This window comes from Ctenocephalides felis, unplaced genomic scaffold, assembly GCF_003426905.1.
Source record: "Ctenocephalides felis isolate EL2017-DRISC unplaced genomic scaffold, ASM342690v1 CF-g0.4_SCAFFOLD_03573, whole genome shotgun sequence".
NCBI classification, from domain to species: domain Eukaryota; kingdom Metazoa; phylum Arthropoda; class Insecta; order Siphonaptera; family Pulicidae; genus Ctenocephalides; species Ctenocephalides felis.
This window is the reverse complement of record NW_020539727.1, coordinates 16,471,760-16,491,481: the sequence shown is the minus strand read 5'-3', so window position 1 is coordinate 16,491,481 and position 19,722 is coordinate 16,471,760. Positions and strand designations below refer to the sequence as shown.

The 19,722-nt window shown below is 27.1% G+C and overlaps 1 protein-coding gene across 3 annotated transcripts in view; it reads right to left on the bottom strand.

The window, feature by feature from the left end:
- The window catches only part of LOC113389348 (putative inorganic phosphate cotransporter), a 228,131-nt gene that overhangs the window by 8,458 nt on the left and 199,951 nt on the right, over nucleotides 1-19,722 (bottom strand). For all 3 annotated transcript variants that reach the window (XM_026626403.1, XM_026626402.1, XM_026626401.1), the window contains 4 exons: nucleotides 4,199-4,380; nucleotides 2,647-2,733; nucleotides 1,678-1,836; nucleotides 1,504-1,591 (listed from right to left, as the gene is read on the bottom strand). In XM_026626403.1, the coding sequence (XP_026482188.1) occupies nucleotides 1,504-1,591; nucleotides 1,678-1,836; nucleotides 2,647-2,733; nucleotides 4,199-4,348 (484 nt within the window). In that variant the 5' untranslated portion in view covers nucleotides 4,349-4,380. The remainder of the gene's footprint in view (nucleotides 1-1,503; nucleotides 1,592-1,677; nucleotides 1,837-2,646; nucleotides 2,734-4,198; nucleotides 4,381-19,722) is intronic.

The window sequence follows — 19,722 nt, the reverse complement described above, 5'->3', positions numbered from 1 at the left end:
GTATCCAGCAGACATCTTAGTTTAGAAAAATGACGTTCATTTCTTAAGTTTAAATATGTTTTTTCATATAATTTTGTTCTACAAATTGTTATGATAATATATACACGTTTAGACAATATTCATTTTTAATATATTTGAAATTTGGATTTTAAATCTTAACGGTTGCTCCAAACGCGCAAACTTCACACTCGAAGTATTTTGTTCAATGTTTTCGTGCAGTAATTTTGTTTCAACTCGGTAATTCAATTATAAAATTAATTCAATTAAACATTTTTTTTACTATAAGTTTGTTCCAAGTGTTACAAAATGTTATATACAGATTTGTAGATAATTTTATTAGTTACTAATATATATGCATTAGAACAAATTCTTTACGAAATTGATATAAATATAAAAAAATGTAACTGGTAGACATCTGAGTTTACATACAAATCAATGTTTTTTGGATCATTCAAACCCTAAGTTCGGATCTTTCAAAAACTCGATTTCTGTTTTCTGCGCTATTTGCTCTTTATCTCCGTATCGGCTGGACCTGCCTTTGCCCAAAACTAATCAGCACATCTCCCTATCAATAGGAATTGAATGTTTTTTGAACCATTCAAATCGGTTGATCCGTGCGCCTGAAAACGTGGACGAAAAATTGTATCCATACATACATACACACACACATCCAATTTTTCTGAGGTATGCCAAAATGTTCAGAAACCTTCAAAACGTCGATAAATGCAAAAATTTTCATTTTCGATTTTTGGACGATTACAATAACTTACCCTAGGGATCGTTCAAGTATTACGTAAGCAGATTTAGTACAATTATTTACACCCCCTCCCCCTTTGTCAGAAAAAGTAAGCAAATCTGTCACCAAAATGTCACAAAAATAAGCAAATCAATAACCCCCCGCCCCCCTATAGTGCTTACGTAATACTTGAACGGCCCCCTACGGGAAGTTAAAAAATACACGTCAATGAATGTATGTTAATTTTAATTACATGAAGTTCTTCGAACACAAATATTACATGATGAGTGAAGTTGCGAAAACAATATTTGTTTAGACATTGTTTTACATAATCCACAGTGTGAACGAATATTATAGAATTTATTAATCAGCAATTACTTCATTTCTCTAATAAAGGTTCATTTCTAAATGCTAATTACAATGACAAACCGATCATGTCACATTTGAAGTATGACTTTAATTACATGATTGTTTTCAAATATTATACATATTTTTAATGCTATTATAAATATATAATTTATAATTTATCATTATATAAATGTGTATAATGGTTGACACTAATAAATGTGTGCATCACGAGTGTTACCATATTACTAACAAACATTATTCAAAAATTGTTATATGATGTATTTGTTTTGACTTAAATGCCATCTTGTACAGTAGCAAATAAGTATTACTTCAATCGCGTGTGAACCTTACGCGCATTCTTTTTTATAATATATATATATATATATATATATATATATATATATATATATTATTATTACCTGCATATACAGCAGCTCCCATTCTGGAACGTTCATTTGGTGGAATCCACTTGGCCAACATGGCGTGAGTGCAGGGCACAATCGGACCCTAAAAGGAGGGTTGAAATATGTTTACTATCATATAATTTATGATAAATTTATTTATGATAAATACAAATGTGTATCTCTACTCACTTCGCCCAATCCCTGGATGAATCTGACAGCTATGAGCCAGCCTGATCCTCCTTCGCGTGCTGCGACAGGAACCAGGAGACCAAACAAGGAATTTATCATCATGCCGACGCCTAAAAACCATTTGGCACCATATCGTTTTGATAAAATACCGAATGGAATCTGAAAAGAAAAATAAATGAAATTTATAATATAAAAATGAATAGCAATATGTGTTGGTAAGCGCATAACTCAAACAACGCCTGGACCGATTTGGCCAATTATTTTTTTAAAATGTTCGTTGAAGTCGAAGGATGGTTGTAACGGCGAGAAAAAATCGAATAATTGCCGGGAAAACTCTAAAAACAGCCGTTTTCTTTTTCACATACAAACGTTAGTATTTTCATATTTTTGCCATCGGATACGGAATATTTACTCAAGTCAATGGAGCGTTTTGAGTCTGAATTTTTTACTGTGCTCCAATTTGTATAAATTTTTAAAATTAGGTTCATCTTACTCTCTAGTTCAAAAGTGAAAATAATTTAGACTCCTTTGCCATTTCCCGGGGGAATGACATTCCTCTCAGTGGTGTAATTTCATTTTTTTTTTTCAAAATAACGTCGGATATCGATAAAAGAACTAATTATAAACAAAAAATGTTTTATGATGTTTTTCAAAAAAGCAAATACTCATTATTTTATTTAAAGCAATTGTAAATTTAAGATCCATAAAGGTGGATATATATACATGTCGGTATAGATAGTAGTGTAAAGAAACATAATAATTTTTAACTAATTGGTATAGGTTATTAAAAAAATGGAACTTTTGAATTGTAAATATAAGTACAGGACAACGTCTGTCGGGTCATCTAGTTTATAATAAAATGATTCGAAATCATTTTTGTAGGTTTTTCATACTAGAAGTAATATGAAAGTAGGAGCAAGATGATTTTTTGTCTTGAGGTTCAATTTAATATTACTAAATTAAACATACCTGTGTTATGACATAGCCCCAGAAGAATGAAGATAGAATTTGACTCTGCAACGATGTACTCCATATGAATTCTCCATCTTGAACGGTCTGTAACAAAAAAATAAATATAACTTAAATCTGTTTGAAGTTATATCTATATCTAAAGAGTATTCTCCAAGAGAAAATTGAATGAATATTAAATGTTACACTTTTCTGTGGAATTATAAAAATTGTTTTACACTTTAGGGGGCGTCTATTAATCACGTGAGGTTACTAGTTAAAAGTGCCATTTTGCCTCAAGGCAAGTTGCATGAACTTCCTGATAGGTGTAATAATTGACTTAATCGACCGAAATTGAGATTTAGATATTTAGATGAAATTTTTAATGATTTAAATTAATGGTAACATTTTTTTTACGCAACTAGAGAAGTTTTGGTTTTGTAGGCTGCTCATATACTTTTTTGCTAATTCCAAAGCCTAACATAAATTGCTAATGCCTTGACCGATCTTGTCTCAAGCCTAATATCTGCTTTTTCCAATTTTATACCAATGGCTTTTAAATTAGTAATACTCAAATTTTAACTCATCACATCACAAAAGCGACTTTTGACACAAATTTTGACTAATATATTTTTCCAAACTTTGATGAATTATCAAAAATTTTACAATTCATTCTCGTGACTAAAAATGCACATGATGTTTTGTGTATGAGGGAAGGGGGAATTAATTTTGAATATCACCACGTATCGCCAAGAAAAAGGAAAGGTCTAAAAATTCTTATAAAAATCGATCACGAAATAATGGATGCCCTCTTAACAAACAGCAAAAAGTAAATTTAGACATTATTGTAAAGCTATGTTCTTCAATATCCACAACATTTTATCAAATAAATTGCATAACATATAAAAAATATCAGAAGTTTGCAACAAGTAAGTTTTCGTCAGAATGCGTCGCCAAGTTGCTAGTACAAAACGTCCGAGTGGTAAAGGTTAAAGAAATTAATATTAATTGGACTGATTCTGCCGTATAACAAACCAATGTTATGGCAAGGCTATGTTATGACTAACTTTCCATAGTAAATATTGACGGCCGCTTTGATATTACATTAATTGGAATTCTTTCAGCATGTAATAGATGTCGCCGCTAACTGTAGCACGTAAATTTACCATTAGGTTCAATTCTAGATAAAATTTATTTAAATATGCAATATTTAAATCCTGTTATATGCTGAAAATACCCATAAGTTTAAAGCGTATTTGTTCTATGTTTACCCCCCATGGCCATGTGGTTGCTGTGCAGTAAGGCGTTTTTCTCAGATTGTCAGATAGAAAACCTAACCCAGAAACCGCACAAATGTCAAAAAACGATGTTAGATAACAGTGTCTTTCTGACCCAGCTTCATAACATACAAATGACGTTGCAGTTTATGTGTAAAACGTCTGAATGCAAAGCAAATACATGATACTTTGACAGTATTCAGTATGATTCAGTAGCATAATGTATGCAAGTCGGAGAGCAATATGGCCTTGCCATAACATTACCGATGTGTGATTTCCATTAAAATTTCACTTACCGATGTGTGGTTTCCGTAATCGGTGTCGGGGCACTCGTCGTCAACGATTTCGTGTCCGACGCCAACCGCCGTGTGATTGACCATCGCCACGATGGCGACCGACATGTTGGTGCGCATCACGTAGGCGTTGGCCATCCCCAAAAACAGCATGAAGGTCACGAAGTGCCTCGTACCCCACCATCCTGGAAAAAGAGGAAAGGACAATGTTAATTTGAATCGGAATCAGATGATTAGAGAAAAATCAGATTGGAAAAGAAATGATTTTAACATTGGGATAGAATAGAATTTGATTGGCTACTGCGTAAAAAGTCTAAGCTCTCTGTCGAAAATAAGTTGCTGCTATATAAATCAATTATTAAACCAATCTGGACCTACGGAATTGAGCTCTGGGGATGTGCTTACAAATCTAATATAGCTATAATGCAGAGAACTCAGTCAAAAAATTTACGTAAAATACTTAATTCTCCGTGGTACGTGACAAATTCCATTCACAGCGACCTCAACATGAAAACGGTGCAATTAACGTTCAAAGAATTCAAAGAAAAATGCAAACGCAAACTGGACTCACATTCAAACCCATCTATAGTTGACATTACTCAACCTTTTGGCATTAGGAGGTTGGCCCTTAGACTTGGTCTTAGATTAGGTCTAATATAATATTATATTAATTGTAAAACTGAAAAGTTGGAGTTCTTCTTAGGCATCACTCATAAATATTGTCACTTTAGCTCATAGGAACCTTTATGTATTTCTGATTGCTAAATAAAACTGAGTTAAAAAAAAAAGAGAAAAAAAAACATTGGGATAAGAACAGTGGCAGGTTTCGTGTTTACCCAACCAGTTTCGAGCATCCTGTTGTCAAGCAGTAGTGACAAAGATTTTCATTTGGAAATATAGTGGTAAAATAAAAATACTTCCTCTAACTATACTAAATTTATTTTAAATGTTGCCTGTTTTGCGATCTTCATGGCAAGAGAAATTATTTTACATATTTTTACATTAACAAGAATTTAAAATGGCGGGTACATTGTTATAGTGGGGGAAAGCGACACTGACAGTAGTGACGCTATATTTGAGTTATAAAATACATATTGCATTACATAAATAAAATTTAGTGATATAATTTTATCCATATAGATAGCGATATGTTTCCAAGTGAAAATAGCCTTCGCCCAGCATTGCTGCACCAAAGGTCAGCCCTATTAGATTAATTCTAATAACAAAATCATCAAATATGAATGGATCAACCATTGGGTTACCATCTAAAAATACAAAGTAGAGAGAAGTTTCAGCCCAAGAGCTTATAACACGTAAAGTTCTGATTGCTGTTCAGATATGAAAATAAAAAAAAAAACATGATACTAATATACAATGGCTGCTGAGGTGAAATACTCTGATAAGGTTCTATTTCCTTTTATACTAATTTCAATAATAGTTTAGGAGAGGGTCGCATTAAATGCAAGTGTGTAAGTAGCATTTTGCCTAAAGACAAGTTTCATAAGGTTCCCGATACATATACTAATGGTGCAATTCTGCTTCATAACATAATGTTACCATGACAACGCTATCTTAAGCTTGTTTGTTTATGTTTAGGTAGTGAACTGTGAAAATGTCTATTTGCCGTGCGATCAGGTGTATTTTACATATAAACAAGGAAGGAAGGAAGAATCTTATAATAACAGCATATAACATTCTTCCTTACTTTTTAACTTCCCGTGGGTAGTTATAGTAATGAGCCGAAAATCGAAAATGAAAATTTTTGCATTTCTCGACGTTTTGAAGGTTTCTGAACACTTTGGCATACCTCAGAAAAAATGGATGTGTTTGTGTGTGTGTTTTGTATGTCCGCATTTTTTCGTCCACGTTTTCGGGCGCACGGATCAACCGATTTGAATGGTTTAAAAAACATTCGATCCCTATTGATAGGGAGATGTGCTGATTAGTTTTTGGCAAAGGCAGGTCCCGTCGTTATGGAGATAAAGAGCAAAGAGTGCAGAAAATAGAAATCGAGTTTTTGAGAGAACGGAGCATCCGATTTGAATGATCTAAAAAACATTCATATTGTAATGATTGGGAAAAAGGTGATTAGTTTTTAGCAAAGGCAGGTCCAGCCATTTCGTAGCTACGGAGCTAAATGTGCAAAAAATGTCAGTTATTAATTATTGAAAGAACTTTCTGCTTGTTTCAACAAAATAATTGCTTTTGAAAAAAAAAATTGTTTCTAATTTTTTTTGTCATTTTTATTTCAAGAATTTTTTTTTGTATATCGAAAATAAATCAGATTTTAATTTCAATTCTGTTCTAATATACTTCAAACAAATTTTCTCAACTTTGCAATTCAGTTTATATAATTCTAATAAATTTTAGACAATATTACAATATTTATAAAAATCTGTATGAAAACATTTAATATTCCTCGATCTTTTCGTTACGGTATGGAAAGTTCCAGCAATTTGCCTTAAGGCACGATGCCATGCACCCCACTAGTTTGATATTGAATTTAATCTTTTCAGATAAAATTTTATTATATTTAGAAGATTCTTCCAAATACATGCATTATTATCAAATATAAATATATAATTTAAGGAAGTCTTAAAAAGGTTTAAAAAAAAATATGCAAAAAAGCTGGAAGGAATAAATAAAAGATCCATAGGTTTTTACAATGCTTTTTAAATAAATAAATTGAATATATATTTATTTATATATATACAAAATTGTTAAAGGTTTCCGGAAACACTTAGGAAGCAATACAATATAAAAAATAAATGCAATATTCATTCACTGTCTGATTTAGTGTATATCATTTACATTTATACCTAATTTATTATTCTATTTTCTAAAAATAATTGAGTAAAATTCAAATAGTATAAAGTACAAAGAAATAAAATTCTAAATTTTATTCTAAATCTAATGTTTCAATTAAAATTAATGCATATATTAAAAAGCCATAAAATAGAGCACGTAATGGTTTTTTTGCTTGGACAAGGCCGAACATTGACTCACAGACATTCGACGAAGGTCAATTAAATTTCAAATAATCGATTACTAATCGAAATCTCTCAAATAAGAAATGAAATTCGGATAAAACGATTTTTAAATGTCCGTAGATTTTTATAAAAAAAATATTTTTAAATCAACCTCTAAAAATGAGTCAAACATCACGTTTTGATATATTGATGTTTGTAATTTGGATCATGAGAACGTGTAATTTATATAAATTATTACGTAATTAGATATAAATTTTTATTTGAAATTTACGTCAAAACTTATATTAATCAACAATGAGAATCATGAAGTTGATTGTTTTGCACAAATTGTAAATAATCAGGTCGTTAATTAATTTATCTAAAACACTCTTTGTACTTGCATAAATAGATAATTTAAATGAAATTTAAATAGATAATTTTAAATTAAAATCAGTAAAAAAAATTACAAGCATAAAATTGTTAATTTAATTTATTTATCATAAAATTAATTCTTATAAATCAATTTTAGGTAACAAAAAAAAGTACAATTAAGTATAATTTTATCTCTTTAACATAAGAAAATTGATATTTTTTAGTAGGATTTGGAAATCAATGATTCGACATCAAGATTTAATTGGTGATTAAATGTACCAAAGTTCCTCAGTCGAGTTGAAAAGTTCAAATCAATTGAAATAATAATATTAATAGCATCTGAATGTTCGGATTTATTGCAATAATTTATCTAATTGATTAATGTAATGGATATATAAATGTAACGATGAAGGCACAACCATAAAATAGACGTAGGATCTCTTCTGTATTAAAACCAATACCAAAAATTTTATACCAAACTTTAGAAGCCAATATTGTTTTTCCCAATTTTGGTGACAAAGTATTCAGAATGACTAGTGGACAAAATAGTCACATTTTTTATGTAAAGACATGTTATAATGCTAAATGTAATAATATATATACATTTGCAATTCAAATATCCCGCCATTATTATTAGTGATGTTGGTAATAGTGATTTTTCCCGCCATCTTCATAAATCCGCCATTTTTATGTTTATATAAATATGTAAAATAAACTCTCTTGCCATGAAGATTGCTAAACAAGCAACATTTAAAATAATTTTAGTATATTTAAAGGAAGCATTTTTATTTTACCAACTAACAAATCGGAAAGTTAGCAAGTAACTCATGTTACTTGCAATCATATTTTAACCATAGGATGCAGCAAGATTTTGAAATCAATTTATTTATTTCTAATTCAAAAAATCAAATCAAATTATTTTTAGTACTTTCATTACTAAGATCAAATATTAGCCAGATTCATCAATATTTTTATCAAAACTCGGAACAAAATATTAAGAATTACCAATAAAGCCCTGATGCCACTTTTGGAAACAAAAAGCAAGAAACCACTCTCAATTCCTTTCCCCATATTATTTATTTTTCCTGGTGTTTTCCCTGGTTATTTCGTAACCAATGATACTATGATGCATTTGCATGCATATTATGTATAATTGAAGTGAATCTATTTTGAGACTTTTGAATGTGCCGAGTTGAACGCGTCAAATCCAAGGAGAGGAATTCAGGAGCGTCGTTTGACCTGCACGGAAATAACTAATTTCCGAGACAACTAACTATATAATAGTATTAGAAGTAGTATTCATCTGATGACTTTGAGATACCTGATTCTTGTTTTAGAAGAACAAATTCAGAAAAAATTGTGCTTGGGGACTTGGGATTAAGAAAAACTCTACTTTGTCCTCCCTGGGTAAAGATGGACCCGGGATGTTTCGTGGTTGAAATTTTTTTTGGCGATTTTGGTGAAAGTTTTTATGCTAATGGACTAAAGAAACATACTACAATATTTCCATTCTAGCAAAAAATAATTCACAGTCTCATTTCGTTTTTGTGATTTTGTATTAAAAAAACGTTTGCATTAAAAACCCCAATACTGTATCATAATAACTAAGTAGTAGCTAATAAGGTCTTGGAGTGTTTTTTTTTGACACGGATTTTCATCACAGAATTATTTGATTAAGTTTATCTAAAGTTAAAATTAGATTTACTGAACAAATAAATATACAAAGTAGTGAATTATTTTTGTTCTGCCTGGAACAAGTGGTAATCGGACTAAACTCGTTCAAGTTTCATATCAGGACTTCGAGCTTTGTTTGTATAATAAATTAAATTAAATATATATATATATATATATATATATATATATATATATAATGCTATCGTTTGATATAAATTTCGCTCGACAAAGATAAGATATTTGATAATTAAATAACGATAATAAAATAATAAATATACAATCATGACGTTCTTCTTGTTGCAATTCAGCACTAAAAGATCTTGAACTAAATTTCTAGTGAGTAATAAAATTTAACAAATAAATTAGACTATTTTAAACTTTGTTATCGTTAATAACGATGTTAAAATACTTATATTCATATTTTATTTACTTATGCCATTTTTATTTTATTATAATAAATAACTGATTTTTTTAATTAATGGTGCAATTTTTATTTGAAACTGAAGAAATGTTTATACTAAAGTACTAATTATTCTTGTACCAAAGTGATAAATTACAATAATTTAATTTTGGTACAAAAGCTAGTTTTTTTCATTCAAATATTGAACAAAATTATTTTTATATAATCACAGTAAATCGATAAATTATTTAAAACAATGTATAATGTACGTGCATAAATACATTTTTATATTACTTTTGTAGGAAAATAGTTATGTATATAAAAATATAAAAATGTAAAATCCATTGGATGAAAATATAAACAATTGATTAATTACAAAATTTTATGATAAATAAAAATGGCAAAAATCTTTTTTTTTTTCCTCGATGTCTAGCCTGCTTGATTCTCCATACTTTTAATACTAATATACTTTTATATTACTTTTAGTTCTAAATATTTTTATATTATAATAAAAATTGATGTTTAGTTATTTAATAACAATTTTATCAAAAAAAATCTAGTTTAGGTCGTTTGTTTAGTTTTGGTGCAAAATATCTAAAACTAAAAGCTTTACAAAGTTTTGGTACTTTAAGTAATTTTTTTTCATAATTTAATCATTCTGAGACTTTTTTTGTATAGTGTATATAAAATATAGCTGATGTAAATAAATAGGATCTAATAAAAAATATTAAACATATCAGATCAGGATATGATATTTATTATTGGACCAAAATATTTATTTTGACTATCATAAATATAACAAGAAAATTTATTTAAAAATGCAGAAAGAATTTAAAGAAAAATAATAACACATTCATTAAATAATCTTCTAAAGCCAATTTTATTTCCATTTAGTATTGGAAATAATTCCTGGTGTAGTTAAGTCTTGGATTTTAGAATTTCAAAAAAAAAAAAGATTCAACGTAGAACAAAAAATCTTCAGATTATATTCCTGTATCTATATCTTTTATGTATGTCATTTATGATACTGGGTAATGTGATCCTCTTATTAATTTGTTCTTCGACTAATGTGGAAAATTTTCTCAGAAAAAAAAAGAAGACGTTCTGACGGGGTTTCAAATGCACATTGACGTCAAAGTAAATATTTGCTCTGGGGCGTCTCACAAACAATCTGATATCAAATTTTATCATATGTATGTCTCACGAGCACAACAATATGTTACCTGCACAATAATTGATAAATAACAAATCTTGGAAAGAATCGAAATCTGTATTTTTCCCTTGTTTTTTTTTTCGATTTGATCCCCTGGGAGCACAGAAGTTCGAAAATATCCATATTAAGGACCACCCTGTATATATAGATATACATATATATATATATATATATATATATATATATATATATATAACATAATTTACAAAATTGATTGTGAAGACTGCGATGCTGTTTATGTGGGTGAAACAGAAACAAATCTAATAAAACGTCTTTAAATATTAAACAATGTTTTTAAAATTACAATATTCCAAAAATAAGAACCAAAATCAAACTATGACGCTTTGCAGAATGTTGCTTCATTCAGATGTATAAAAACAGTATAAACAAAAGAACTGGCACATCTTAATTTTGTGAAAATAATCGAGTAATATTAAACAGTGTTTTTATAATTACAATAATTTCAAAAAATAAGAACCAAAATCAAACAATGATCCTTTATCTCATAATCATAGCTTCAATTTCCACCTTGTTACAATAATTTATCATAAAACAAAGACGTCTCAGAGACGCTTTGCAGAGTGTTGTTTCATTAAGATGTACAAAAACAGCATAAATAAAAGGAATGATACCTCTTCAAAATAATCAAATAATATTAAACAATGTTTAGATTATAACAATTGTAGAAAAGAACACCAAAATCAAAGCAAATCTTATAATGATAGCTTCAATTTCCACAATATCATACGACAAATAAGTATCATAGACGCTTTGCAGAATCTTGCTTCGTTCAGATGTAGAAAAACAGTATAAATAAACGGAATGACATCAATATTAAAAAATGAAACTATTATCCCGTACCTTATAATCGTAGCTTCAATTTCCAAAATTCAAAACTGTTTTACACTACCGTATTCCATTTATTTATATCAAGTTTTGCATAAGTTTTACAAAATACTCCAAATACATAATTTAATTATCTACTGAAGAAAGACTAGAATTCTAATCGAAATGTTCATGATTTTTTTAACTTCCCGAAGAAGAAGTTTATGTTTTCATCAGAAAATCCGATTTTGGAGTAATTTATCATAGGACAAATACGTCTCAGAGACGCTTTGCAGAATCTTGCTTCGTTCAGATGTACAAAAACAGTATAAACAAACGGAATGATACCTTTGTGAAAATAATCAAGTATTAAAGAATGTTTTACAAATTAAATATTTTGAAAAATGACACTTCTCGCTGAATATTTGAAACAACGTTCAGTAAAACAAAATATAATTTCAGATTTGATTTATAATTGAAATTGATATTTCAATTCGGCAATGACTCATTCACTTCTCAGACTTGCATTATCTTCAAGCATATTAATCAAATTATATTTATTTCTTAGGAAACGATTATTTAGTTTTAATTTGATATGAAATAAATATCAAGGTATACATTCCGAGTCATTCGATATGATATGATATTGTTTGTTGTTATGTAATTTCGAATTAAAACAGGAAATGACATCAAGTACTAATTTTGTTATATTTGTGTACCTGGATACAGCTACAGGTATATATATATATATATATATATATATATATATTTAAATTCGCTAGTTTCAATCTAAATAAAAATTATTATCAAACAACTTTAGTCCTGAACACTGTGACAATTTTCTTCAATTCTGATTGATTTTATTGCAATTTTAAATATTTGTATAATTTAGCGACTTGTGCAAAGGCAAATTTCATCTAAATCTAATTCTATTTTATAGTTTAGACGTAAATATTTACAACTCCGCAATTTTTAATATAAAAATCTCTCCAAAGTGAAGTTCAATTTAAATAAAAAATATTATCTAACAACTTTAGTCCTGAAGACTCCATGACAATTTTCTTAATTTCTGATTGATTTTATTGCAAATTTAAATTTTTATTTTAAATATGATCTAAATCTAAATTCTATTTTATAGTTTAGACGTAAATATTTACAACTCCGCAATTTTTAATGTAAAAAAGATCTTTCAAGTGTGAAGTTCAAATGAACTCTTAGAATGCTATCTCAAAATAACCCGAGCAAGTTGACCTCAGAAAACGTTTAAGAATTTATGTAAAATTGCAATTGTTAATATTTATTATAGTTCTTTTTATTATACATTCATTCATCCATGGTGATTTTCTATAATTTTTCTAATTTAAAAATGATTTATACTAACATTTTCCATGTAAATATACCAAGTTTTGCATAAGTTTTACTCTAAATAAATCTTTTTTTCTCTAAATCTCTAAATACTCTAAATAAATATTTTTTTTATCTATTGAAGAAAGACTAGAATTTTAATATTTTGCAACGTTATTTTTATTATTTATTATATTTTTATTCGCAACGTTAATATTTTGTTATTATTGTTAATTATTTTGAACTTCCTGAAGTTTTTTTCATAAAAAAAACCGAAAATTTTATGTTTTCTCGACGTTTCACGCCATTCTGAATCGAATGAAACCAAATTTGGAAAAAGTGTTTGTGTGTGTGTGTGTATTTATGTGTATGTATGTGTGTGATAGTGTATGTGTGTGTATGTGAGTCGATTTTTTAACCTTTCCTCGACGTTTTTTTTAAAGTCAATATCATTTTCGATTTATAAAATTATTTATATACACAAAAAATAAATAACAAAGATCATTCACTTTATAGAATGTGGTCATATATTTTTTGCTCCTAAAAAATTTGCATTAGCAAAAACTTGTCCATATATTTTTATAAATACTTGTAATGTTATTGAACTGTAAAAATTTCATAAGTTACGAAAAAAATCTTATGTAAAATTATATTATTTCACATATTTATACCAAAAATTTAAAAAAATATTATATATAAATTTGAAAAAAAATTGAAGCAATATATGACTGTTTTAGTAATAAAGGAATATAGACTTGAATAGTTTGAAATAATTAAATAAAATTGATTTTTTTCTGAAGGATTAATTTGAAATAATGAAATAAATTTTTCTTATTATATAGTTATTTTTACATTAGTGTTAAAATAGACAAATAAAACTGTAGAAAAAAGAAATGACTTCAAAAATACAAAATCTTCTGACCATTATATTTAGTCATTTTGAAAATTTAATGCAACATAAAATTCATTCATTCAATATAAAAAATGCTATGATAAAAAATGCACAAAATAAATTAAGTTCAAGTATATAAATAAACATTTAGTTTATTATTTATTTAAATAAAAATGAGCATTATAAATAAATAAATGATACCGGTTATTTCCAGTAAAATTTCTAATTCAGTCACGTATTAGATTACAAATATTTAATTTTTATATATCTTGATTAATAATTATAAAGAAAATTATATTATATGACGTAAATACTCCTTATGAAAAATTATTAAAGACACGTACAAACTTTTTTTTTTAAATAATATTGTAATACCTCACATTGCTTTAAATTGAAGTTCAATAATACTTTTCAGAAAATTAATTCGATTTAGCTTATTTAGCAAAATAATGACGTCAGAATCCTAATGAAATATCTATATCGCACAATTGCGCAAATTGAATAAAAATTATGTTTTTTTGCAAATATTAAATAAATGAGCAAACGGACTTTGAACAATTGCAACAATTACATTAATAAATAATAATTGCAAAGTGTTCAATGGATTTGATATTTGTGAATAAAAATTCAAACATTTGACCGAAGGAATACATAGAAAAAACTTTTTTGTCCAAAAAATGTACAAGATTGCAAAAATAGAGAACCTAGCACAAAAATTAGTAATTTTTTTAATGTTGAAATAAATGCTATTCAAAATTCAAATAAATGCTATAGCATCCACGACAAGGGTAGTCAGTCTATCATATTTTGAATTTTATACACTTGATACACGTGGATGCTATAGCATCCACAACAAGGGTAGTCAGATTATCATATTTTAACCTTTATATATGAATGCTATAGCATCCACGACAAAGCTAGTCAGATTATCATATTTTAATATTCATGTACGATGAATGCTATAGCCACGACAAGGTTAGTCAGATTATCATATTTTAATCTCTATATATCGTATGAATGCTATAGCATCCACAAGGGTAGTCAGATTATCATATTTTGATCTTTATATTTGATGAATGCTATAGCATTCACGACAAATGTAGTCAGATTATCATATTTTAAATCTTCATCTACGATGAATGCTATAGCATCCACGATAAGGGTAGTGAAATTAACATATTTCAATCTTCATACACGATGATTGCTATAGCATCTACGACAAGAGTTGTCAGATTATCATATTTAATCTTTATATACAATGAATGCTATAGCATCCCCGACAAGGGTTGTCAGATTATCATATTCTTTATACACGATGAATGCTATAGCATCCCCGACAAGGTTAGTCAGATTATCATAATTATAATCTTTATATACGATGAATGCTATAGCATCCACAACAAGGGTAGTCAGTTTATTTTAATTTTTATATACGATGAATGCTATAGCATCCACGACAAGGGTAGTCAGTCTATTTTAATCTTTATACACGATAAATGCTATAGCATCCACGTCAAGTATTGCGCTTCTATTTTACGCGATTCAAATTCAGATTAATAACTGGATATTAAGGGGCAATTATATGTGACATGCTTTGCAGTGGGTAAACTATTCAGATATTTTTTGTTAGCTGCTCCTTTCACTTATGCACCACATTTGCGATCAATTATTATATTTTAATACTAAACATTTTATACTAAAAATATTTTTTATGTCAAAACAATGATTTCCGAGTCAATTATAGTTGATACATTTTATGACAAAATTTTTCCGAAATGTAAAATCTTAAAAATATCTAAATAATTCAAACACAAAATTCTAACTCTCATTTCCATATGTTTTATAAAACATTGGATATTGTTTCGTCTATTTTCATATCAATGCATGTTTTGTACATAAATGCCAATTGTATGAATAGTTTAAGTGCATAGGTAATAATGTATATATATATATATATATATATATATATATATATATATATATATATATATACATTTCATTTATACAAACAATAACTGTAACTGACGCTCGTGGTACAAAGTGCAAATAATTTATTGAATCAGGTACGAAATGGAAAGTAATTTTGTATTAGAAATTGAAAATGATAAAATTCCATAAATAACTAAATTTATTATTTATCTAAAAAAAAAGTATAAATAGTTCACTTTGTCATTAACTCAATTTTAATTGTTTTCGCTCCCCGTAGGGGCGCCACTAACTGTAGCACGTAAATCAACCCCTAGGTGTAAATCTCCGATAAGATTTATATAAGGTATAGAAATATAGAATTTAGATAATATAGAAAAGATAAAACTGATTAATTTGAATTAGTGAACCAAATATAAACGTGTAAAATATATTTTCAAATAAATCACAAATATGTTCCCAGAAAAATATTTATTTAAAACGTTTCAAGTAAGAGAATGATGAATTAAGGTACAAAAATACCCTCTATTGAGTGCGGAGAACACTAAAACAGGGTAAAGTGCTTTTGTTTTGGGTAAAGTGTAAGTTTATAAACATATTTCTTATTGAATTTTAATAAAAATTTGCTACATTTTTGTCTTTGAAATACATTTCTGTTGACCAAGTCGATGACGTCATTATTAGTTTCAATTTAGTACTAAAAATTATTTTTATATATCTTTTGGAATTCAATATTAACTGATTTATTAATAATTCAGGAGCTTCATTAATATTTGTTAATGAAAATAATACATTAATTATGTTAAAAAAAGTTAGTTTAAATAAAATTAGTTTAAACACTGATTTGTATGAGTTCAAAAAAAATCTATTTTTTATTAAATTTAGTTATTTTTTTATCTATTTTTAGTGCTTCAAACATATTATGGATATAAATTAATTTATTATAGTCACAATGAATGTACAAAATGCCAAATTTTGATTTCTTTTTAATTTAAATTTTGTGTCTTTTTGGCTAAGTTTTAGAGTACTTCCGTACTTCAAAATTAAATTTTTATTGTTTAATTTGAAAATTAATTTATAATGCCAAATTTTGATTTCTTTTTAATTTAAATTTTGTGCCTTTTTGGCTAAGTTTTAGAGTACTTCCGTACTTCAAAATTAAATTTTTATTGCTTAATTTAAAAATTAATTTATAATGAATGCAATACAATACAAAATGTACAAAACGCCAAATTTCGATTTCTTTTTTATTTAAGTTTCGTATATTTTCTGTTTATTTTCTAAGAGTACTTTCGTACTTAAATATTAAATTTTTATTGATTAATTTAAAAATTAATTTATAATAGTTTAAAAGTTTAGTTTATACTTTACTTCTATAGAAACTTTTTCTAAAAAAAAAACTGAAGAAACTTATTTCTAGTTTGGAAGAATAATTCATATATTAAGGCGCCAAATAGAAAGAAAACAATTTGAATTACATAAATAAATATGTGGGTCTTTTAAAATGACTAAGTTTATACATAAAATATATCCTAAAATAATCATCAACTAAACCACGTAAATTCTTACTAATTGAAATTTTTATTTAAACTTGATTGAATGAAAACAATTTAGTATTGAGGTCCAGAGAACCCTCTTGAATAAATTTTATCTATTTTTTATTTCCTACTCTAACAATAAGCGAAATCTACGAATATTACATTTGTTAGAACAAAAATTTTGAACCCAATTTGTGGACTATAAATTTTTGATACCTGAAACAAAATCCCTAAATCATTTTTTTAATAAGTAGAAATATGTTTTTATATTAAATAATTTAGTAAAGTAAAACAAAATGCCACATGCATAAGTTTAAAAAATAATGTACAAGCAATTTTAGACTTATTGCGTTATTTATTAAACTGAATTATATAATCTCATCTGCCAAACATGTACTGTTGACTGTATCTTATATTATTTTAATTTTTGGCACATCTCAGCTGCTTTTCGGCAATAATAATGTAGATATTACATTTTTCTTGTATATTATATTCTAATATTATCTAGACTCATAATTTCAAACAAATTCAAATTTCAAATGAATTAACATTTTTAGCAGATCAAATGTTTTCAATGTCAAACAATGATAAGTGGTTCTTTGTAATTTTTTCCAATTATATCTACAATCTAACTATGTTTCGATAATTCAAAAAATCCTAAAAAATCCGCTTAAACTTCAAAAAGATTTATCGAAATCCGATTAACCGACTAGGAGAACTATTGAATATAAGATAACATATAAGCCATTGGGTTTTTCTTTCAAAAAGCTACTGTTAATATAATTTTAACTTATATCTAAGTAAAAAACAGTTTCTCAATTATAAAAACCCCTTTTTAAAAAAAAATAGTTATGATGAGCAATAAAATATAACAGAAATTCTCAAAAATTCTTAAATTTACCCAAAGAAATATGACTTATCATCTTACCTCGTGATGAAGAATGATTATATAATCTTTTAATTAATTAAAACACAATTTATTGTTAATTAAATTAGAAAATTGTAGAAAATTAATACAATGTAATTCATTTAATTTAATATTTATCGTCTGAAGTCTTATCAGCACTTGGCAATAGACATTTTTGCTAGTTTGACAAAAATTCGTGTCGTCTGAGCGAAAATTTATCATTTCCCATAAAATCTATGGAATTATGGACGAAAAATAATAAACGATTTATAGATATATTTTGTACAATTTGCAAAATTTATTAAACCGTTGGAAATATAGTTAATGAAATAAATACGAGCCTGTTAAACTACTTTTAGTTCCAAGAAATTCGTTAATGCCATTTGATGGACTTATTCTTAGCCTAAAAATAAATTCGAGCGTTTTTGCTTTATCGCCCACGCTTTAGAATTAATTTATTTTTAGACTTTTGTCAGCCTTTTGTATTGGATTTGAAAAATATATTTAACTTTAGGCTAAATACAAATTTCTTTGACAACATTTCTACTCAAAACGATTTTTTTTCATCAATTTTTGAATAAAATAGACAGCAAGAGCATCGAAATCAAATGCTCTGCTCTTCTATATAAAATTCTTCTGTAGGAGTGTATGATTTGATACTTTTCCTAAACGGTTAGTGGGATTTTGATAAATCTTTTTAGAGTTTGTCAAGCGAAATTTTTAAGATTTAATGAACGATAAAACTATAGTAATATTGTAGAAATATATGGCAAAAAGTACAAAAAACCACTTATCATTGTTTGGCATTGAAAACATTTGCTAGAAATGTCAATTCACATGAAATTTGAATTCAGCTGAAATTATGAGGATGATTTATCATTTTTATATAATATACTAGTCTACATATTTTCTCAATAATTAGGAAAAATGATTTTTTGTAAAAATCTACGACATTGTCTTTTGTAAATTAAAATGAGGGATGATCTTTCATTTTTTATGTAATATACTAATCTACAAATTTTCTAATGAATTAGGAAATATGATTTTTTGTAAAAATCTGCAACGACATTATCCATGTCCCTGTCACTTTGTAAATTGAAAGTCAATCCACAATGTTTTTTATCTAAGTAAATTTTTCATTTTCCAAAAACATCTTCATCTAATTTGCCCAAATCAGGTGCTAATTGCAAAAGTAAAGTTTTAATGAATTAATTTACACCTATTTATTTGCTAATTGTGCAATTCCGTTAGGTTTTTTTTTCAAGCTAAAATAAATATTTATGTTTTTTAATTTATTATTTTGTTTTTGACGCAAATGAAAACAAAACAAAACAGATTTTATAAGGTCAAGTATTTTTTTTTTTGAAATTTGTTTGTGATAATAAATTAAATAGTGAAATTTTCTTCCAAATATGCAAAGAGATAGGTAATTATTTCATAAAGGTAATAAAAATTAAATGTTAAAAA